Here is a 23,789-nt window from a genome sequence, read left to right on the forward strand (position 1 = left end):
ATCACTTTCAATACATGTTAGTTTTGGTGAAACTCAACGATATAAGTAAGGAGTCATTTTATGTCGTGGCAAAACAGATAGGTTTACTTAATAAATCCTTAGACGTACCTATCAACCAAGAGTAGTTTCTAGACTATTAGCAAATGATTTGCTGACCTAAAATATTTTAGAATTGAGTCTAAATACATAATGTGCTTAATTCTTCAATGATTTAAGGATCTTGGAATCATTTTATTCACACCTGCCGAAACAATAAATTCGAATAAAATGTCAATGACTTGTTTAAATTGCATGATTGCTTTAATTTTCAAGTTATTACTCTTGATAAGTGTTTAGACTTTGCATGTTTCAATGTATGTTTTAATTATTATTTATAATTAAATGTCTTGCACTGCAATAAATCCTTTTAGAAGGATAACAGTAAATTTCCTCGATTGGTAGTGAATCCAAGAACGATTTACGGAAATGAGAGAAAGTGAGCAATTTAAAATGTACGTTTCTTTTAGCGACTTTTATGATTGTTTTCGAGTAAGTTTAAACGGTGAGCTTTACCAATGATCAACAACTTAAAATCATTGTCCATTGAAGGAAAGTTGCGGCTTCGAGGTGTTACGATACTGCAATCTAAAGGAAAAAAAACAATATTCCAACTCGCAGTTGCTCTTGTCTCCTTCCTCGCGCCTCCTCTTCAACTCCTCTTAAACCCTCCAACAAAACCACCACATCTTGTAGTTGTACCACCACCGCTGGTCGGCGGCGCCTCTGCCAACCATCTCTCATTCTCTACCATTGCTATTCTAAGTATGTACCGTCTTTGATTATCTATTTTGTACCTTTTTTTTGGAATTTTTGTTGATTTTATTCGTACTTAAAGATCGGATAAGTGTTCAGTCTCATGTGGGGATGATAGTTTTTTTTCCTGATATGATGGTTTCAAATTGTAAGTTAAATTGTACCCACTTCATGATTCTACTTGAAAAAAAATTCATATTATCCCTTTCTCCCTGGCCCCTGGACAGGAGCCCCTCCTTCCCCACGCTCAGCGATGTGTCTGGTTTTATTAGGGTTTTGTTTTCATGTTTGTAGGGATTTGTTGGAAGTCCGTGCAACTATTTTGTTATATTTAAAAAAATATTTGAATTGATTTTTTATTTCCTGTACTGCATTTGAGGAAATGCTGTTTGATTATGGCTAAGTTTAATTTATTTCGATTTATATCAAGTTGCCACTGCTCGTGACTAGCTAATTTTACACGAATATTAGTTAAAAACGAATTTCTCCTTAAAATTGTTAGCTAGTTTCACTGAACTTTTCTAATAGAATTAGCTAGGAACATTTCAGTTTTCTGTTGCTACTTTTCGAGTCTAAGCAACTCTTCACCTGGCTAAACATAGTCTTCAATTCCTTAAGATGTGACATTAATGAGTACGGATAGGATTTAAGATTTTCTTAATGGTGTATCTATACGATTATATAAACTAGCAAATTGGTTTGCGGTAATTATTGGTGATAATGGTAGTGCTGTACGTGTATGTAATATTGTAAGGAAAGTTGTTTATCAATTTCCAATCCCAAATATGTGTTTTACTTCATAATTTTGCATCATTACTCATTTACTCAATGAGACCTACAAAGTTGTGATGGAAATTATGAAAAGAAACACATATGGGTTGATCAAGCATAACCGTGGACATTGACGCGAGAGACTTTCCGTACAAAATTGATATTAGGCAGCATGACTTGGTTTATAGTATCCCATTTTAATGACCATTGGTTTGGCACTGTGATGTAGTGATCCTTTTTTGCTTACTATGATCACACATTCAAGAATAAATTTTTGTTATTACTTGTGGAAAGTAAAAGCCTGCTATTATTTAACTTAACTATGTTCTTAATTGATTCTCAAAGTACCATGTGTTTTGTTTTTGGGTTGTCAACAGACATGAATGTTTGTTTTTTCTCTTCTTTGAGTTTTCTTACTTGATAATATCTAGATGTATAACTGTTATACGTAACCTAGCGGCTATCTTACCCTACTAAAACACAGGGCACTCTAATAATTTTTTTTTTCCTTCTAAAATTCTACATTTATTTATGGCAAACTAAGTAAGAGTTTCTTTAACATCCCTTATATTATGTATGTAAGAATGACCATATTTAGTGACAAGGAGTTATATTTGGGCTAGATTGTGAAATATAGATAGTGGAATCAAAAGATCCTTTGCCAGACTTAGATAGTGGATCAATGCACGGTAAGATCTTTTGGGATCAATGGTATATTATATTATAGATCATTCGGTTATTAATTCTAAACTTGACTTTTTTATATAAAATTTCTTATTGCATGGTATATAATATTGTATTATGGTACATATTGCACGGTATTTAGGATTAATATTGCATATCCAATCAAGAAACACCGGTGATATTACAACTAGCTAGGATTTTTTTATGGTATCTATATTAAGTAATATATATATATATATATATATATAAGATCTTTCTTCGGGGATAATACGAGCTAAAATGTGATTAAAAGTTATTATTATCTTAAATATGTATGTAATTTAGATTACGAGTATTTACTATTACACTACTAGAAGAGTAATTTGATTTAGTAATTTAAATTAGTTCGGCAATAATATTATTATGTTCCACATTTTGAATAAAAACCATGTGTAGATTCTTGAACAAGAGGAAATGTTACATAACTAGGATTCTAAATAAACTATATACTATATATATTCGCACACATCATCATTAATATAGTGAACGGTAAAGTATGTGAATATGATTATTTCTAGCTAAGATTCTCTTTACAATAAGCGGGTTTGCCTGATTTTATTTGGAGATGATACCAAGCTAATTAAGAAGATATAACAGACAAAAGCATACTCAAGGGTTGGAAAAAATAGCGCCAAAGACTTTGGAGGAGAACTAAAAATCATACAGTAGAAAATTAAGAAGAAACACATTAACACAGTTAAGAACATATACATAAATATATGATTAGCCCTATTTGAGTACTCATGTAAAAGAATCTAGCTAAGAGATAAAACATGCATGAATTGTTATTACGAGCTCGAATCGAGTCGAGTATGGTCATGGTTGGTGATTTTCCTTTACAATAAGGGGATGTTGGCGATGGTCTCGATGGATGGGGTTAGGGATAAAAAAATTAGATTAACTATTTAACTATGGTAAAGAGGGTGGTACAACATTTAAGGGGGTAAGAATAGACACTCTCTAACTCAAGCTGCTAACGGTGATGTAAAACACTAGCTAGGTTCCAATAAAAACAATCAATGGTATTCTAAAAAAAAATAAAAATTATTTAGATGCTATATTGTGATTTTTATTTAGCATACAAACCTATAGTAGACAAAAGAAGTGGGTGGTGAAGCGAAGATAATTTTGGATTTTATACTCGGGCACGTCGATGGACGGGGATAAGATTATATATTCTTACTTTACTAACACAATTTATTCATTTTTTAAATTTTTATGTAAAATAATCAAATGTTGATTGATAAGACATTATGTGGGATAATATTTATCCTTTGTATAGTTTGTTTTCTGATAATCGATGTTATATTATATTAGCTCAGTTGTCATGAGTTCTATTCATTTAGTGTAGCAATAGAAACCAAGAAAAACTCAAAATTGACAGCGTGTGGGTACTTTTACATGTAGTAGGAGAGAGATAGAGAGTAAAAGAATTATTAAATATAATTGAGTCTCACAAAGTTGGATGAAAGATGATAAAATATACTCCATTTTTTAAATATATTCATGTGGTATCTTGTTAGATTCGTTTCGAAATATACTTTCAAATTATCAAATTTTTATAATTTTTTCAAATGTATAATGAGAGATATTAGTGGTTAAAATAGTGTATTGACAAGCGTGAAATCTAAGATGGTGCAATTAAAAAAAAAGGAAGTATATAAAAAGTTGAAATAAATGGAATAAAGTAAAACTGAGTAAAACTTGGAAAAAACACATCAAAACCGAAAGTGAGTATAACTTACAAAAACACAGAGGGAATAAAAAATTAATGATTAATCTATTACCGTAAGGGACTCTATCATTTTTAATTAAGTTAAATTAATTTTTAAATTTTTTGTGTAAAAATAGTATTTAGATAACTAAATCGTGCATCGCACGGGTGCTATACTAGTTGGAATATATATGCCTTTGAGTCAGTTGGAGTAGGATTATAAGAGCCGGAAAGGTATTTCAATCATGTAAACTTACCTTCGTATCTTTCTTATATGTTCAGCTTCCATATTTGATTGCTTGATAACATTGAACTTTACCTCTTCTGTTTGCTTCTCGTACTTCTTCTTTCTAGCGTGTTGTTGTTGGCTTGCTGAGTTGCTGCCATTCTTCATTCATCCGCGTTCATATTTATCATGTAGCTCCAAAATCTTTCCTCGGGTCGTATTTTGTTTAGTAGTTCAGAAACTCATGAAGGTGTTAATTTTCAGCAGGATGGCCCTGCAGACAGCAGATCCTCCTGTGGCACCTAGTGCGCAGGTTGTTGCTAATGCTTTTGTTGAGCAGTACTACCACATTCTCCATCATTCTCCAGAGCTGGTTTATAGATTTTACCAGGACTCAAGTGTACTTAGCCGCCAGGAAGAAAATGGCGAGATGACATCTGTGACGACAATGAAAGTAAGTATTGTAGGATTTCTGGACTGTCTGATGGGTATCAATTTCAGAGCTTTCCTTAGGATTTTGTTTTCCTTATCTGTGTTGTTGTCTTGTTTTTCTGTTTAAGCTGCCAAATATATGATGTTAAATTCAGGGCATGCTATCATCTATACCATGAGAACATCTATACCATACATTGAAGTTGTATAAGTCAAATGAAGTCATCAATGTATATTCTCTCCCTCCACTCTGTCCTATCCAACGCCATATTTTCCTCAATCCCAAGAAAGCTCATATCGTGCTCAATCACCTTTCTCCAAGTTTTCTTAGGTCTTCCCCTACCCCTTGCAATTCTATCACTTTGCCACCCTTCTATCCTCCTAACCGGGGCATCACTTGATCTTCTGCTTACATGTCCAAAAAAAATTACAGTGGATCCACAAAAAATAAAAGGAAATGGGTGCCATTAACCTTTCTAACTTTATTTAAAATTTTCCAGAAGTATCTTATTAGAAAGTAATGAGCAAACACCTGGAAAACCTCAGAAAGTTAACTTACTCAGGAGTACATAAAAAAGGATTGTTATGCTGCATGATTGTGTTAACCTGTATCTGTTGGACCTTTCCCTTGAGCTGATAAGACAGACATAAAAGCTGAAGAACTGGTATTTTAGACATTTCTTTTTGTTCTCAATATATATAATCTCAAAGGCCTCTAAGCTACCTGGTAGAACATGAGATATAATAGGAGTTGCAGAAGTGGTGGGATTCACCTGCTATTGTCGCCTCCCCCTCGCTACTAAAGCGTAAACTGCTCGTTTTTACTTCCCCGCGAGTATAGCATGATGAGCCCAAGTTACGGCAGCTCCGGTTAATAGAGTCACGCATGACTGTGACCGCTCGTCATGAATCGCTAGCCCAACGTAGGAGCAATTTACTTATTAGTTTCTAGTACTTGACCGATTTCCTTTCGTTATAGCTATTAACCTTTTTTTATCATCAATAACAAATCGACACTTGAATAGGTGTCTTGTAGGCTACTTCCTGCCCGTCTTTGGCAATTATGCTGGTGTTGTGTCAGTGCTTATGTTAAACATTTAAGTTTTAATGCAATTGGCCATGTCAGAGTACCTTTTGAATTTTTTAAGAAGGTGGTTGTCTCGCATTTTGATCCTTATTGGTTGGGTTTTTCTTTGTTTGTTTGTGGGCGTTTGAGCATTCTTGCTTCTGTTTGTTCTGTCTGCTTTAGTTATATTGTAGTTTTCAACATCCGGTTATATATCTCTATCTCTTAAGGGGCAAGAAAGCTTATGTTTTGGTCATCATATTATCTTAGTTTTCCATTGCTAGTTTTTTTTTGAAAAAATGACGTAATGATGAATGAGTTTTCTGCTTAACATTCTGCAGGGTATCAATGCGAAGATTATTTCATTAGACTACAAAAATTATAAGGCAGAGATAAAGACCGCTGATGCTCAGGATTCTTACAAAGATGGGGTGATTGTTTTGGTGACTGGATGTTTAACGGGAAAGAACAACATAAGAAGAAATTTTGCACAATCATTTTTTCTTGCTCCTCAATCCAAAGGGTTTTTTGTCTTGAATGATGTTTTTAGATATGTTGATGAAAGTGAACCGTTAGAGACAAATGTGGTAACTATTGCTAAAGTTGGTGAATCTGTATCTGTTCCAGTAGTCTCAGAAATAGGTAAAGTTTTATTGTCTCTTCCTTTTACTGTATAAATTTTTTATAGGTCTACTTTCTGTTTCAAACAGCTAGCTGAACTTTGTTTTCTTGTTTCAATAATCAATAGAGCCCCTTCATACTCCTGATGCTTCTACCACGAAGATGGCGACGTCACATGAAGATAGTCAAATTAATATTGAAAAACCCACTCAAACATTTGAAAAGGAAAGACAGGTAGTTAGGGAGGAGGTCGTCCCTACTATTTCTCAATCAACTGAGCACCACCTTTCTGCAGTTGCTAAATCAAGTCAGATTTCTCCCCAAGATGATGGTGCGAAGAACTCATATGCATCCATTGTGAGTTTAGGAATGACGTTTATCTTTATGTTTATCTTCTAATGAAGATTTACTCATTATGTGTATCTGGTTCTTTTCAGGTGAAGAAGGCAAAGGGTAGTCCTGGGCCTACTAAAGTATACGTGCCTACTAATACTGTAAGATCCGCTCCCAGTGGCACTCAAGGGCAAGTTTCTGGATCAGTGCCGACAGCTTCGGCTATTGAACCATCAGTAGAGAGGAAAGTCCTCGAGGAAGCTAATGATGAAGAAGAAGGTATATGTCTTTCAAATGTTAAAGTTGTGGGGTACTCTAGTTGACTATACGGTTTTTCATGCAATGCCCTTGCGTTTTGAGAAAATTCACCAAATACCCCTCGGGTTTCAAATATTCACGAAACTATTTGAAATTTTAATACACCAAATACCCTTAATGACGGTCATCAACCCAAATAACATCTAATTAACCTACTAACCCCGTAACTAACCCACCCATTAACCTAATTAACACTTCTTTTTTCCCCTTTTCTCTTTTCTCTCCCCCCTTCCTCTTTCATCACCTTACTACCCACCTCCTCTCCCATTCAACCGCCACTACCATCTTCGCCGCCGACGACATCCATTGCAAAATCGGAATCCCAACCGACCTTAGAGACGAGAGCGCCTTCGCATTCCAGTGGGCCGTCCGACCTCCTCCAAACTAACTCACTCACTCTCCCCCACGTCCGCCCTACCTCCATCTTCTTCAGCGGCGATAAGGGGTTTACCCATTTCTCTGCCAATGCCGATGGTTCTACCTGCAAATACTCTACTTCCTCCCTGCTCCCCCTCTCGCACTTGCCCTAAATTAGCTCAAACGTGGTTTATTCTTTTTTAATTCTCGACGAAAAATCACGACCACCCACCAAGTTCTGCAAGGCTTTAAAACTGACATCTTCTACTTCGATTACGGTGTAATTGAATGTGGGTAGACTAATGATCCACCATGTAGAGAAAATTGAAGGAGTAGAGTGTAAGTAGGTAACTAAAGGAGAGAGAAAATGAGGAAGAGAAGAAGAAGACGTGAGGTGAAGTTAAATGAATGGGGTGTCTTCCGAGGTTATGGGCGGATTTCTTGTTGAGAAGGGCAGTGTTCAAAAAAGCGCGCTTAAAGTTCGCTTAAGCGCTGAAGCTTGAAGCTCTAGGGCAAAGGGCTTAATTAGGTCTGAGCGAAGCGTTTGTGAAAAAGCGCACCGGAGCACACTTAAGCGCAAAAAGCGTATAAAGCGCGCTTTTTTGAGCTTCATTGAAATTCTTCTTTTTTTAAAATTTTTCACGTTAAAAGCTTTTTTTATATGTTGTTATTGTCTATTGGACCACATCCTATTAATCCTTAACAATAGAAAGTGGGCCAAGAGTCCAAAAGAAAAGAAAAAAAGAAGAAAAAAAGAAGATGACATATCCTTTTGAAAATAGCATAGTGTATTTGTTTCCTAGTGGATATTACATGATAAACACTTTGTTATATGCTTTATTTTGTTAAAACAAGGAGCAATAGGGAAGAGAATTAGATGTTTATGTGTTTTTCTGGTTATTTTAGTAAGATATGTATCCATAATGGTGAAGAAACCTTGAATTCTTAAAAAGTGCGCTTCACTTCGATGAAGCTCGCGCTTGCGGTTTACGCTTAAGCTCTAGGACTCATATTGCTTTAGTGCGCTTTGTGCTTTTTTAAACTTTGGAGAAGGGATATCTTTAGGGGTGGTATTGGTGGGGAGGGGAAAGCTGAGGGAGGGAAGAAGAAATCTGGTTGGGCAGAAGCGTGGCGGTGGCGGCTACGCAATGGGAAGAGAGTGGTTGAATGGTTGGTGGAGAAACGGGCGAATGGTGTTATCAAAAATGTTACGGGTGTTAGGGACGAACAACGGAGGGGGTTGGTGGTTGGAGTTGAAAGAGGGTGGCTGCTATGGCTTGGAGGTGTGTGGACGTTGGGGAGAGAGGAGAGATAAAGGAGAATGGAAGGCAGTGATGCCGTGGTGGTGTTGGCGATCAGTGGTGGTGCGACGGTGGCTGTGAGTTGCTGTCAATTGTCGCCGTTTTCGGCCAACCTTGCCTCAAATAAAGGAAGGTGGTTCAGAAAAAGGAGAGAGAACTCAGAGAAGGGAAGAAGGGAGAGAGAAGAAAAGAGGAAAAATAGGAAAAAAATAGGGTTAATTAGGGGTTAATGGGTGAGTTAATTAGGGGGTTAGTGGTTTAATTAGGAGAAGAAAAGAGGAAAAAAAGGAAAATAATAGGGTTAGTTAGGGGTTAATGGGTGGGTTTTATTAGGGGGGTTAGTGGTTTAATTAGGAGAAGAAAAGAGGAAAAAAAGGAAAATAATAGGGTTAGTAGGGGTTAATGGGTGGGTTTATTAGGGGGGTTAGTGGGTTAATTAGATGTTAATTTGGTTGATTAGGGGATGATGAATGTCATTAAGGGTATTTAGTGTATTAAGCTTTGAAATAGGGGTATTTGGTGAATTTTTGAAACTCGTGGGGTATTTTGGTGATTTTTCTCAAACTTAGGGGCATCTCATGAAAAACTGTCGGTTTTTTAATCAAACTCCCTCCAGGTTTAACTTAATTCACCAAATGCCCTCTTGTTTTCTAACATTTACTGTACACCCTTTGAGGTTTTCAAAAATCACCACCCCTGAGGTTATAAAAAATTTATGACTTGCCTTTAATGCCTTAACGCCCAAGTTTTTTCGATAGTTTACACCATCTTCCTTCTCCTACCTTCATCCAATTCATTTTATATTATTTCCCAAAATTAGAAACACTACACTCAATCAAAATCAGAAACATTATTCAATCAAATTATTCAACAACAATTCATCAAATTATTCTCAACCAAAACTAGATCATTACACTCAATCAAAATTAATTGCGTTTTGTATTGTTTTCCAGAAATTAAACACCAAGGAATTTGAAGAAATTCATTCATAATTATCATTGAAGACAAGAATTTGTTATTCAAGTAAGGAAGAATGCCGGTCCATCATCACTGGTGGAGATGGAACTTTGTCGTTTTACTCTGACTTTCCAATTTCTCATTATCTTTTGTTTTCTCACTCCTCGTTCTTCTACTTCATTGCCTCCGAGTTTGACGCTCTCTCTCTCCTCTCGGTCTCCCCCTTTTTTCCTCGATTTTACTTTGCAGATGGTTGATTAGGGAAGAATCACCTATCAATTGGAGCGAAGTGGACTGAATTTTTGTGGATTAGTGTATTTGATTTTCAATCCAATTCACCCTTTGGGAGGAGTTCAATATCGATGTGGGATGGTGATGGGGTTTTGGCCGCCATTGATGGGATTTAGAAGCAAGAATTAAGCTTCTGCAATTTGGGGTTCTTTAAGAATTGGTTTTCTGGTTTTTCCACGGATTTTCTAGGTTTATACGATTGTACGAATTGGTTTTCCAGGTTTTAAAAATTTAGAAGAATTGATGAAGAATTTAAGAACTGATGAAGAATTGGTTTCTGATTTTTTCCTCAACAACAATAGAAGCTCTAGTAATCATTAGCGTTTGTATTCTTCTGATTTGATGATTTAGGTGGAGAGATGAGAGGAAGAAGAAGATAAAATCCCCTAAATTCTAACAGTGACTTAACGACTGGGTCACGTCGTGAAATTTTGAAAATCTCAGGGGTATATGGTGAATTATTGAAAACACGAGGTTATTTGGTGAATTAACCGTAATAATAAATAATAATCATAAGTAAATTATAAATAATAATAAAGAAATAGTAATTATTATAATAGTAATAAATAAAAATTAAATAAATAAAAATTAAATACGCTGTATATTAATAAATAATAATAATAATGACAATAATATTCTAAATTGATTTAAATTTAATTGAATTGAATATAATTGAACTAAATTTTGCTTTCCTGAAAATCAACCAAAAAGAACAGGTCCTATGTCTTGTTGTTACGATTACATGATATTTTAAACTAAGTTTCAACCCAATAGGACGACAAAAGGAAGTTCATATTTTTTGCAAGCATGTTTAGCAGAAACAATTATTAGTAGTTTATATGTCCAGACTTGTACTGTTTTTGTTGAATTGCCCTTTTCTTTGGTTAGTCACATTAAAAAAGCCACTGCATGAGTTGTAAACGTAGAATGAGAGCAGATTGAAGAAATGATCTCAAATCTTTATTTTACTAAAGCCTAATTGTTTGAAATTTATAAACGAGAATAGATTTAGCTACAAGGCAATTTATATATATGAGCACACGTGCACGTATTTACCGTTCAAATGTTTATAGCTGGTTCCGTGAGAATTAAGTCTTGTTGAGAACTACTTGTCTAAACAATGACTAGTTATTATTTAATATTAATGATATGAATGATAAATGATATGAACTGTTAAAATGTGTTCAGTTAGAAGGGACAATTTTATGCCATCTCCTCCATAGCAATGGCAACGGGTCAGATTCGGGTCAGAGCTTACTGGATTCGAATCCGGCCCGAATAACAAACGAACTTAAAATTAGCCTCCGGGTCCAACTCCGAATCCGATCCACTGCGGAGTCTGACCTTCGGCCCGAATTTAAGTTCGAGAAATTTGTTTTTTTTATTTCAGAATACTATATTACCAAATAAAAATTAAAGTAAAATTAGCAATCAAGAACTAAACGTATCAGTCAAAATTATAATTGGGTTCCTAAAAAATGCTTCTATATACTAATTACATCACAATTGCAATCTATGCGAAATTTTACAAAATTTAAGTCTTGAGAATGAGACGAGGGAAGGAATTCCAAAAATATTAATAAAAATAATACAATTAATTAACTTGATGTTGATGAACATTCATGGAGCTTTCTTTGAGTTCCCATTCTCTAGACCATGGTTGCACCTTGCATAATCATTAGTAGGAGAAAGGAGAGAGGAGAGAGAAAGAGAGAGGATGCTTGGTGGGAGAAAGTGACAACTGGGTTAGTGGGTCTATAGATTTTAGGGCTTAATATAGGTAAACCTGAGCGCTCCTTAGACAAGATCCGAGTCCAACCCGACTTCTATTTGGAGTCGGACTTTTGTTTAGAGAATTTTGATTGGACTTTTTCTTTCGGAGGGTCAGACTAGAGTCCTTGAGACTGAATTTCCATCCCTACTCCACCCGTAGGTTGGGTGGTGATGGCAAAGAGACAATATACAAGGAAAAACTGCAAGTAATGTGTTCATCACTTCATTTACCATGGTTCTTGGTAATGTTGGAAGGAAATTAGTAGAGAGTGTTGCTTTTACACCAACATTAACATCAAACATTAACATATTTTGAAAATGTATTTTGATTTTAACCCAATAGAATTGAAGATAAAAATTGATCTTACATATAATAATAAATGCTGTCAAAGGTAGTAAATGAATAGTGTGAAAAGTTCAATATGATGCATCAATTAAGACACGGAGGAAGTATTACACATGAAAATGAAACCAAACTATGATTATAATTTGAACTTACTGAATTTATTTTTAGCTGTAAATTAACTTGGGAGACATAAGGCCAAAGTCTTTAATTTCTTTATGCTTTAAATATTATGGATGAGGGTGATTAGGTGAGAAGCTAGCCCTTAGTTTAAAAAAGCGCGCCTTGGGCTCACCTAGGTGCAGCCTTCGGCGCCTTCAACTCTCCAGGCTCACTGATGTCAAGGCGCGCCTTAGGTAAGGTGCTCTTGCGCCTTGTGCGCCCTAACGTGATCTTTAATTTACTTTACACCCTATGTGACCTATCAACGGCCATATCTTTACAACTTAAGCTTTTTGGGTAGTGGCAGTAGCATAATATGAGTTAATTTTCATTTTTCCAACTTGTAATTACCATGGAAGGTCCTAATTCAGGCACTCCATCGACGGGATCACGCGATGCTTATGAACCGGCAAGAAAATATGGCACTCCAATAGTACTATGTTGTTTTGAGAATTGTGTTAATTTTGTTCTATACCGAATTTTAAGGTTTATTAGGAAATTATGTGCGCCTCGTATCCAAAAGGCGCGCGCCTGAGCCTTGCGCCTAGGCTCCATGACCCTCGTGCGCCTTGCGCCTTTTTAATCTAAGCTGCTAGCCTATAATCTTCAAGGCATGCTCTTGTAAGGCATGGAGAAAAGAATTCATATTGAGTGCCATATTTTTCATTATTTCTTACCAAATACGAACTGATTTTCACCTTTCAATTAGAGTACCATACTAGTAGGTCGTATTCACGTGCTTCAAGTGTACCTTGCCTAGACTAGAATAAGGAGAGGTTGAGTCAGATTTATCCAACCGTATTGATACAGTTGACAAGAGACTTTTACAGTGTTAGAATAAGGAGAGGTGGAGTCAATTGCTAAATGCTGTTTCAAAGACTCTTGACCTCAAGCAATAACTGGCCTCCTATTTCATGGTAAATAGAAAGTAAAGGATAACTTATTCAGAAATCAGTTTACTCCATAGTAGGCCAAGTCATGTTCATTTAGGAGTTTAGAACTTAACATATACTTCATTTGTTCTCTTTTACTCGCAATATTTTGACTTTTTGCACTATTCACAAACTTCTCTTTAATACTTTTTTGTGATTAATATATAAGGAAAAATAAGTCATGTGGAGTCTTGTTTGATTCATTTCAATGTATATTTTTAAAATATCATTTATTCTTAATTGAAGAATATCGATGGTTAAAGTTAAGCATCGACAAATGTGAAAAGTGAAAACATTGCATAACTTTAACCATTAAGAGAACGGAGGAAGTAAGTTTGCACTGTGAGTGTATTCTGCAGCCTGGATATCAATATCATAGTTGAGAATGATGTCGATTTCGTGCTTTTAATTTCTTACAACTATACAGGTGCTGCAATTGAAGGTCATTCCGTTTATGTTCGCAATTTGCCAATGAACGTGACAGTTACTCAGCTAGAGCAGGAATTTAAGAGATTTGGTCAAATTAAACAAGAAGGTGTACAAGTCAGAAGTAATAGGGTTAGTTGCTTCATTGCATCTATTTTATGTTTTTTTTTTTTGTATTTTTCTAATTCCTTTCTTGTACTGATTTTGTTGTTTTATTTGCTATGTATGCAGCAACAGGGATCTTGTTATGGATTTGTCGAATTTCTTTCTTCCAGTTCAGTGGAAAATGCAGTGCAGGTAAGTCACATGCTTCCAGCCCACTGGTGAAGCTTTGGTTTGTTTTTGTATATTTCCATGCAAGTTTCTCCGTGTACATGTACCTTATGTTTTAATTGTTTTGACATGTGTGATGCTTGTTCTCTTTGCCTTGATTCATTAATTGCATACCATTATTTGTATGTGCATCTCATATCTTCTGATATCCTTGTCTCACCGGCCATCCATTGCTGTTTATGACTGTGATTCAATGGTCAATCCCTTTTCAATTCTGATGAAATTCTGGTTTCTTTATGCATTCTTTGTGGGCATACAGCCTCTAATATCCGGATGTGAAATCATGTTCTGGACTCTTGCTGCATATGGGTTGATTTAATGCTAATTTATACAGGAAGCAATATTTTATGGCAATGTGCCCCTTTCTCTTATTATCTATGTTACTCAGACTCGGGTACGGGTGTCGGACACGGGTATGGATCCGAGGGTCGGACCCGGCAAAGCTAGAATTTCAAGACACGGGGACCTAGTCCTAATTTTAGACACGGGTATGGGGACACGGCAAAATAATAAAAAATAAATCAATACTCCTGTTATACTGTCATTAAAAGGGAAAAAGAAAAGAAGTGAAGTTCTCATTTTTTTTTTAAACAAAAGTTGCATTTGAAAAGTCAAAGAGTTAGATCAGAATAAAAGGACAGGAGAAGTAAAAATACAGCTGTATCTCACGTGGGTTTCCACTTTACACTGACATATTTTTTAAAGATATTTACCCCCTCACCTCCCCTTTCCAATTCAAAGACTGCAGGCCGCCTGAATTTAAAAAAAAAGAAAGCAGCAAGCTGTAACCTCTTCACTGCCCCCTCACTGTCGCCGGAGATTATCACCGGTGCAATGTCTATGGAAAAAAATCATAGCTTTAATTTCGGATTTACATTCTTAGCAAAAGCCCCATGGTTCAAACAAAAAAGAAGGTGAGTTTTACTCCTAATCAACAGATCTAGGGTTGACAAATCTTTAATTGTTTCTCCCTAGTGTCCGACTGACCAGCCAGGGATCGGGTACGGATTCCATACCCGGATCGGTGTCAGGTCGGGTTGACACGGGTATGGGCCCCAAATTGACGTGTCGAAGTAACATAGCTTATTATTGTTGTTCTGCTGCATATGAGTTGATTATTTGTGGATTTTGTTATCTTATGAACTTGAAAAGTTGCTTTTGTAATTAGGAGTATTCTTCATGAACTAGTCGTTTGCCTTTTGTATTTTCTCAATTTGTGGGACATGGATACACACATGTCAATTTTTTTCCCCACATATCCATACTCCAAAAACCAAAATTTGGCTCCTTCACAATCACTAACTCTATTCTTTATTATCTATCTACTTCACCAACTTTTCTATTTCATATATCCGTGTTATGAGGAGAGAGAGAGAGAGACCATAAATCAAAAGGGTAAATGCTTCGATTCTAAGCAACAAAAAGGGCAAGTATTGCACATAAAGAAGAACAAAGGAAGTAATTAATAAGTCTTCGATTGTGCAAATTCTTGAAAGACACTTGTTATAGTTCTTTTGGTGGCATATTTTTCCCTTTGGCAAGCTAGTAATTATACATTTAGGGGGCTTTTGGTTGGGGGTAATAATCAAAGGGAATGGGATGATATCATTCCCTCTGTTGTCGTTTGTTAGGTCTATTTCATCATTCCCTTTACCCTTTTTCATTTTTGAGTTTACCCCAAAATCCTCTACACGCATTCCCAAACCCCCCCCCCCCCCCAAAGGCTTTCCATTCCCTTTCCCCCCTTCTCCCTCTCCTCTAACCCTATATCTTCAACCCACAACTGGACCACCACCACCTCTGGTGCTGATATTACCGTCCACCGCCGCTCATTCTTCGCCACCTGCTCCGGCTTCCTTCACCACCTACGTTCGATCACGAGGCGGAGGGGAAAGGAAGTGTGAGGTGATTGATAGAGTGAACGCTGCGTTTTGGTGGCCAGAGATGCGGTACGGGTACGAGTGCAAACACGGGCATGATTGCAGGCACGAGTATTATCCGATTGATGATTTGAGGAAGGAGACGAAGAACCGAAGGTGTTGTTGAGGAAGGAGACGAAGGACCAGAAGGGCCGTTGTCTTGGTCATCGTCTCCACCATGACCGCCGCCCCAAGAAACCCCCCAAGATGGAACAGTGCCACCATGGGTAAGAAACTAAGAACCTTAGTACAGTTGTTAAATTGCTAATTCCGATGCACCTCACCATCAGAACTGCTGATTCGAAGGGATGATAACCCAAACAACATTTTAAATCAAAGGGATTTATTCCCATTCTCTTTCTTTCCCTTTGTTGATTCCATTCCCTTTACCCCATGCGAACCAAACGCCCCCTTAAGGTTAAAAGTATAGTCAATTAGGGATGGTTAGCCATATTTAGGTTAATAGCACTATGATCCAGTTCTTTTTGGCTTAATTGCAGTTTTAGGACTTATCTGGCACTTCAGTTCAATTGTTAAGTTTAGTTAAGTTCAACTTATTATTATTATCATTATTATTACTATTATTTATACTTCCTCCATTTTTTTTAATTGCACCATCTTAGCTTTTGGCACTATTCACATATTCTTATATAGTTATTTTTTGGGATTTATATGTAAAGAAAAATATATTCATGTGAGATCTTGTTAGATTCGGCTCGAAATATACTTTCAAATTATCAAATTTTTATAATTTTTTCAAATGTATAATGAGAGATATTGACCCCAAATCATTTTGGGACTAAGGCTTTGTTGTTGTTGTCATAGAAAAAAAATGCGGTATCGATTACGGTTGCGGGATCGGTCACGGAGTCTCGGTATCGGAAATGATGCGTTAGTCCCGGACCGTGTCGCGGTTGTCGCGTAGGAATTTGAAAAAGAAGCTCCATGTCAGCCCCATTCACTACCTACCCTAGTCCCCCTCCCCTAAACTGTACATGTGACATAATTAAAATGAATTCCTTTGTCTACCTTCTCTCTTGTTTTAGATTTGAAAATGGAGTTCTCTACTCTATTTCAATGGAGTTTCTCCATTTCTTTCCTTTTTCCTTTTCTTTTTGTCAAAAACATGGGGAATTCGGCTGAAAACCGAGTAGATGTGAGGTTTATGATGTTTAATGCGGACAAAATTCGTTCAGATCGGTTGAACCGGCCGAGATCGCGCCGTTTTTAAAACACCTTTACAACTCGGGATATCTCGTATCGCCGGACTCCAAAACCTTGTTAACTCGGGCGATACGAGTTAACTCGGGCGAGTTTTTACACCATGGTTGTTGTATAATGAGGGATATTTATGTTAAAATAGTGCATTGGCAAGCGTGAAATCTAAGATGGTGCAATTAAAAAAAATGGAGGAAGTATTATTTATTATTATTATATATAACTTATTATTTACTATTAATTTATTAATTACTACGAGAATAATTTGTTATTTATCATTTATTATTATTATTTAGTACTCCCTCCATTTCTTTTTGATGTATCCATTTGGAATCTGTTGTGGTTTTTAAGAAAATTGGAATATTGGTTTGTATGGGTATAAGTGTAATGATTGGGTGTAAGAGAAGTGATTGGGTGTAAGAGATTATAATAAATAAAGGAGTGAAAAAATAATAAAGAAATAAGGTAAGAGAGAGAAGTGATAGTGATGGGTGATAAAGGAGGTGAGAGAGTGGGTATATAGGGAAGGGAAAAGAATTAATATTATGGGTGGGGAAAATTAGGTGGGAATATGGGTAGAACTTTTAGCTATTTTGGTAATTAGATAGAAATGTAAGGGTATTTTAGGATAAAATGTATGTCCAAAAATAGAATAGATTCTAAATGGATACAACAATATGAAACGCTTAAAATGGAAACGGATACAACAATAAGAAATGGAGGGAGTAATTAGTAATTATTACGGATTATTAGTTATTAATTATTATTTATTAATTAACAATTACTAATTACTAATTATATTAGTAATTATTTATTAATTATTAATCATTTATTATTAATTATGTCCATTTCCGATGGAGCCAAAGATTCATTTGTTCTTTTGGCTGTGGGATGAAATGGACTAAATCAAAATGGCTCTTAATACCTCTTCGCTTCGTTTCCATGAAGTAGAAGATGGTTGTCCCGTTGTTGTCCCGTTATCGCTTTTGGGTCAATTGGAAACAACCTCTCTGCAATTGCAGGGGTAAGGTTGCGTACGTCCGACCCCCCTTTACCCCGCTTCTTGCGGGAGCCTCTTTGAGGCAATGGGGTAATGATAATGATGATAATGATGAATCATTTATTATTTATTATTGTTTATTGTTTATTAATAATTAATTATTAATTATTAACTATTAACTATCAATTCTTAATTATTAATTTATTAAGTAATATTTAGTTCAGTTCAGCTAATTTCAGTTCAATCCAGCTTTAAAGAACAGGGCATGTCTATTAATCTATAATTCAAGTTCACTCCATAAAATGCTATATTTTTCCTTCCACGGAGTAGAATTTCCTATTAAAATTTCAATTTCTGAATTCAAATTCCCACGATTTCCCAAACAACGTATTGAATTTGAAATGATATATTTAGAATTCTTTTTTCCCAAACTTGTAATTTTAAATTGAATGTATGGATTCCAACTTCCAGAATTGAAATGGATACTCCTATATGAAAATGAAATCAATATTCCAAAGTAAACCCCAAGGCTAGGGGTGCAAACGAGCCGAGCCGAGTACTACCCTGTTCATGTTCATGTTCATTTAATTTAGACGAGCTCGATCCCGAACCCGAGCTTTCAACCGAGCTCAAAAATATATTCAAGCTCGGTTCGTTTAAGAGATTTTGTGTTCGTGAATGGTTCATGAACTTCTTGTTTATTAACTGAGCCGAGTTCATAGACGAGTTTTTTTTTTCTTAAACGAGCTTTGCACTTTAAAGTTTAACCATTGGATAACGTAATTTTGAATGTGCACTAATTTAGCCATTTAAATTCAAAATATTTTTATTAAATGATAGTTTTTTTTTGGTTGTTAAAATTAAAGGCAGAATAAGATTTTTATCTATGATCATACAATTATGTATGAAAAATTTGATTATGACCCAAATAGATGAGCGTGTTCATGAACATAAATAAATGAGTTGTTCAAGAACATAAATGAACGAGCATGCGCATGTTCATGTTCATGTTCAAGCTTGTTTGTTTAACGAGCTTCAAAAGTTGTTCAAGCTCAGCTCATTTATTAAATAAACGAACATAAACGAGCTTTAATCGAGCCTGAACCCGAGTAGTTTATTGAGAGTCTCGGCTCATTTGCACCCCTACCTAAGGCAATGTTTGGGAATCAATATTTACTTTCAAATTCTTCATTTCAATTCTTGAAATTGAAATTCTAACATTCAAATTCAAATATAGTGTTTGGAAAGTTAGTGGAATTCAAATTCCAGAATTTCAAGTATACCTTATTGTTTGGAATATTCAGAATTTCAACAAATTATTTAACGCAGAAAAGAAAAAAAAGAAGCAATTATATCTCAAACCTGGTTTGCCCGACCAAAAATTATGAGCAAAAACATCAATTTTAAATCTAATTTCAGGAAAATAAACCGTAACTGTAGAAATCTCGCAAAATAAAACTAATTCCCCTTTCTCAATTCAAGATGAAATCACCATTTTTTTTGGGAGATTTCTCATGGGCTTCTCCTACAAACACGATCGCGAATGGGGCTCCCCTGCAACCTACTTCTCCCGTTTCTATATAGTTGCAACATACCCCTCTACACGGTATTTAAGAAAGTGGTACTAAAGTGGGGCCACAGCCACTTTAGTCACATTACTTACTTCATTTTAGGTGTAAAATTGTAACTTTGGGTTAAAAAATATTTCCGTTTTAGGTGTGTTGCAACTATTGTGACATTTCCAGTTTAAGGAAGTGTTGCAACTATATAGAAATGGAGGAAGTAATTCTTTTCCTTTCACCTGAGTCTTGGTCTCAAAGATAAGGAATTGGCCCTGATACAGCTTCGAAGACTGTATAATTCTGATATGCTATATCTTTTCCTCTAATTTCTCTCTCATAGAACTCCAATGAATAGAATACGGAAGAACAATCTGATTCATAAAGGTGTGAAACCTTGGTGGTGGTGGGTTAATGGTGGTGGAGGGAGTAGGTATAGGAGAGGAGACAGAAATAGCTACAGAGTTTTGAGCTACTGCATAACTAATGTGAAGATATCAGTGAGGAGAGAGAAAGAGCTACAAAGTTTTAGAAGAAGGTCGACGACCTTGACGCTCTACCAGTGACAAATGGCACACTCAAATAATTCTTTTCCAATTATTTACTTTTGAGCTTTTCATAAGTACTTTTGGAATTGAGCAAATTCCATAATGTTAAATTCTTTAGTTTCCAAACAATGGATTTGACCAATTCTAGAATTTCATTAATTTCAAATGAAATTCTGGTATCCAGACACAGCGGTATTGTGTTTTCTCTATGTGAGCAAGCTATCAAGATTTTCTCATCGCATACAATTTTAGTGTAACCAGCGTTTTTCCATATGCTGAGGGTGTTGGCTGCACTTAGGGGTCGGTGTTGGGTATGGTTATTGACCCTGGTATATGAATTTCTTACTAAAAAATGTGGGACATGAACCTTATATCTAAACTGGTCACAGTTGTGGAGGCATGCCAGTCATAAACCCGTCTTAAAGTTCAAAACTCATATTGGATTCCTTTCTTTTTAATTTTGAACCAAGGACACAGTAAGACACTATAAAACTTAACGTTGTTTTGAGCATATATTAATAGTTAAAATTAATACAATCTGAAATGGGGTTAAAAAGCTGTTTCTACTCCACCAGTTTTAGTAATAAAGACATCCTAAATAATCTTCAGCTGCAAGTTAATACTTTTTATGAATTAGAGAAATTGTATTAATAGTTCAAACTTAATACATCTTTGAGAATTATGATACGTGACCTATTATGTCAGATCAACTATGACAAATGAATGAATAGAAAATTGAAAACGTACATTAATATTCCAAACATAAACATTTGAATTAATTCTACCGCTCAGAATGGTTAACTCCTAAGTCTTAACCCCTAACCCATAACAAGCTTTTTCTAATTTCTTCATAGTTTGTACTCCCTCCGTTTTCTTTTATAAGTCCTATTTGGAATCTTGACATTATTCGAATGAAAAATGGAATCTATTACACTGTTACTTTGTCGATTGATATGTACTTCAAAACATATTCACGCGGAATCTTGTTTTATTCGTCACGGTATAAAGTTTCGCAATATCAACTTTTTATAACTTTTTATCATACATATACAAATAGGAATAATAAAAGAAAATGGATGTGAGTAATTGAGAGTTCAATTAAGGAATAAAGATAATCTATCCCTCTATCTGTCATTGTACGATTCTCTCTATCTTACAGATTTCTCCACATATTATTTTCGGGTGTCCCTTTGAGTTTGGCACATACCTTTTTTGTGTGTGTTACTTTTTCCTTTCCCTCTCTCTCCTTTATGTGCACAACTTTACCAACACATGTACGCAATTTTACCCAAGCCTTAATAAAGTGAAAGTTGGGGTGTGGGGAAATTTTTAAGGGACGGAAGGAGTAAAAGCAACAAATTTATATCGAAAAGGAACTTAAATCAAATAGACATGGATCAAATACTCGGACCTGGGTTCAATAAAGGTGTGCATCAGCCTGTTTGCCTCCTTTAAACCATTAAAAAGGAAATATTTTTTAGGAATAGGGTGCTATTATTACCATAACCTCTTAAAATGGCTCTTAAAACCTCTTCGCTTCCTTTCCAATAGAAGATGGTTGCCCCGTTGTCGTCCCGTTATCGCTTTTGGGTCAATTGGAAACAACCTCTCTGCAATTGCAGGGGTAAGGTTGCGTACACCCGACCCCCCTTTCCCCGCTTCTTGTGGGAGCCTCTTTGAGGCAATGATAATGATAATGATACTGATAATGATAATGATAATGATGATGTGCTATTATTACCATCGACATGGCCTTCAATGACGGGCTTGTTTTTGGCTACCTAAACCCTAAGAGTGATGATTTTCCTATACTATGGTGGCAGATTCTATACTTATTCAGTTTCTTTGGGCTTGCATCACTGAGTTAATATTTGTTTTCTTGCTCTTACCCCCACCTGCACTGTGTAAATATTCATTTCCATGATATGTGTCACTGTGAAATTGAGATAGTTGACCCGGCTGGTACAATCTCTAAACACTCTCTCGTATAGATTCCGAGAATATTGTGTTTCCTTAGTGTACTTTTATACTTGTATAAGTTGGACTATTCTGAACTAGAGTGTCATCGTGTATCCCAACTTTGAATTGGTTACTTGTGATTCTCCGGTTAATTGATTTGAGTTCTTTGTGATATATATAGGCTGCTCCAATTATTATCGGAGGCCGACAAGCATTCGCTGAAATAAAAAGGAGTGGTACTCGAGGTAAGTCATGCTGCAAAGTTCTTATTTTCCTTTATCTTTCTCTCCCTTTTCCCCTTTTTGATCTAAACATTTTGTTCAGGGAATTTTTAATTTTTTTTTATTATATTAAAGGAGGGGTGGGGATTGGTTATCCTCAATTTTGTTGCTTAGGGTTTTGATTTGAAATTGCATGTGTGGATGTTTAGATACCTATTCATTTGGTTTAGTTGAAGTAGGAATACCTTCCTGTAAATTCCTGAAATATGTTTCTAATGCAAATAAAATTACTCATGATTTGTAGTTGATGGTGGGAGGGATAGGCTCCCTTTTGGAAGAGGAGGATATCGTGGTGATAGTTTCAGGGGCCATGGAGGTTATGGTGGTGGTCGTGGTTTTGGTGGTGGTCGAGGAGAATATTCTAGTCGAGGAAGAGGACAGGCAGGCCGTGGTGCTGATGGCTATCAACGAGGCAGGGGAAGGTCTGGTCGTCAAAGTGGGGTCAATCGATCTAACATTGCTCCGTGACACAGGCAAGGATGCGATTCTTTTTGACAATTGCGATATCAATCAACAATTAGGGGCCTAACTAGGAGAATTGATCCGTCATTAGATTTAGAATGACTTTTGACATCAGAGTAGAGCTCTAACATTTGATATAAAAAGGAGGGTGGGAAGGAGGGGACCTTTTTATATCTGTTTTTGCAGAATTTTACCATAACTTCTATATTAGCTAGATTATTTACTTGGACATCAAATGTGTCAATGCTTGTTTACGTTAGTGAAAAAAAGGTTTGTGCTCATTGTTCCTCTCATGTAGTTGAATTTATTGTCTTTACATGCCGATTTAGTTACATAGAGAAGTTGCTGGCAATAGTTGCATTTAGGGCCTACGTTGGTGTCGGTGAGTGTGTAATTAATCAATTTTTTTGAGGGAATAATAATGATGAATCATATTAATCCTCTTTAAAAGTCAAACGATGCAACTATTTTAAAACAGAGGATTTATTTATTTATTTGCAACGGTTGAGATGACAATGGATCCTAGACCTAATTCGGATCTGGTGGATCCATATCCGTTTACAGATCTGGATCTTCAAATTTAAGACTCGGCGGATTTGTGACGGAAGGATCTGGATCCTATTTTTGAGGTCCAGATCCAGTACATGGATGGATCTGTTTTTAAAATAAATTTTATTTTTAATATATAGATTTACACTCAAATGAAAAAGGGAACTTAAAATGAGAAGACTGAGAAGAAATCAGAAGCATTAAGCATTAAAGATCCGATGGCTCGTGTGATCCCAATTTAATACCGCAACAAAAAAAAAAACCTAAACCCACAAACAATTGTAATTTTTTCTGGGCCAAATTCTAAAACTCATTAATTCATTCTCTCCTCAAGGATTCATCCATATGGCATCAACACTCTCACGCTCCTCTCGCCCTCCACCTCTCCTCCACCAGACTACCTGCCTCACAACCATCGTATTC

General features: G+C 35.8%; 1 protein-coding gene across 2 annotated transcripts; it reads left to right on the top strand.

The window, feature by feature from the left end:
* Positions 1-582: 582 nt before the first annotated feature.
* Positions 583-23,133, top strand: LOC110794256 (nuclear transport factor 2). Of its 2 annotated transcripts, none has more exons than XM_021999208.2 (9): positions 583-801; positions 4,491-4,680; positions 6,066-6,366; positions 6,473-6,702; positions 6,783-6,957; positions 13,540-13,670; positions 13,770-13,835; positions 22,256-22,319; positions 22,600-23,133. In XM_021999208.2, exons 2-9 carry the CDS (start codon positions 4,495-4,497, stop codon positions 22,821-22,823), a joined length of 1,377 nt encoding a protein of 458 aa, XP_021854900.1. In that variant the 5' UTR covers positions 583-801; positions 4,491-4,494; the 3' UTR covers positions 22,824-23,133. The 2 variants fall into 2 exon arrangements, with proteins under 2 accessions (XP_021854900.1, XP_021854901.1); XM_021999209.2 differs by having other exon boundaries at positions 4,494-4,680.
* The last annotated feature ends 656 nt before the right edge of the window (positions 23,134-23,789 follow it).

The sequence above is a fragment of the Spinacia oleracea genome, chromosome 1, assembly GCF_020520425.1.
Source record: "Spinacia oleracea cultivar Varoflay chromosome 1, BTI_SOV_V1, whole genome shotgun sequence".
Lineage (NCBI taxonomy): Eukaryota > Viridiplantae > Streptophyta > Magnoliopsida > Caryophyllales > Amaranthaceae > Spinacia > Spinacia oleracea.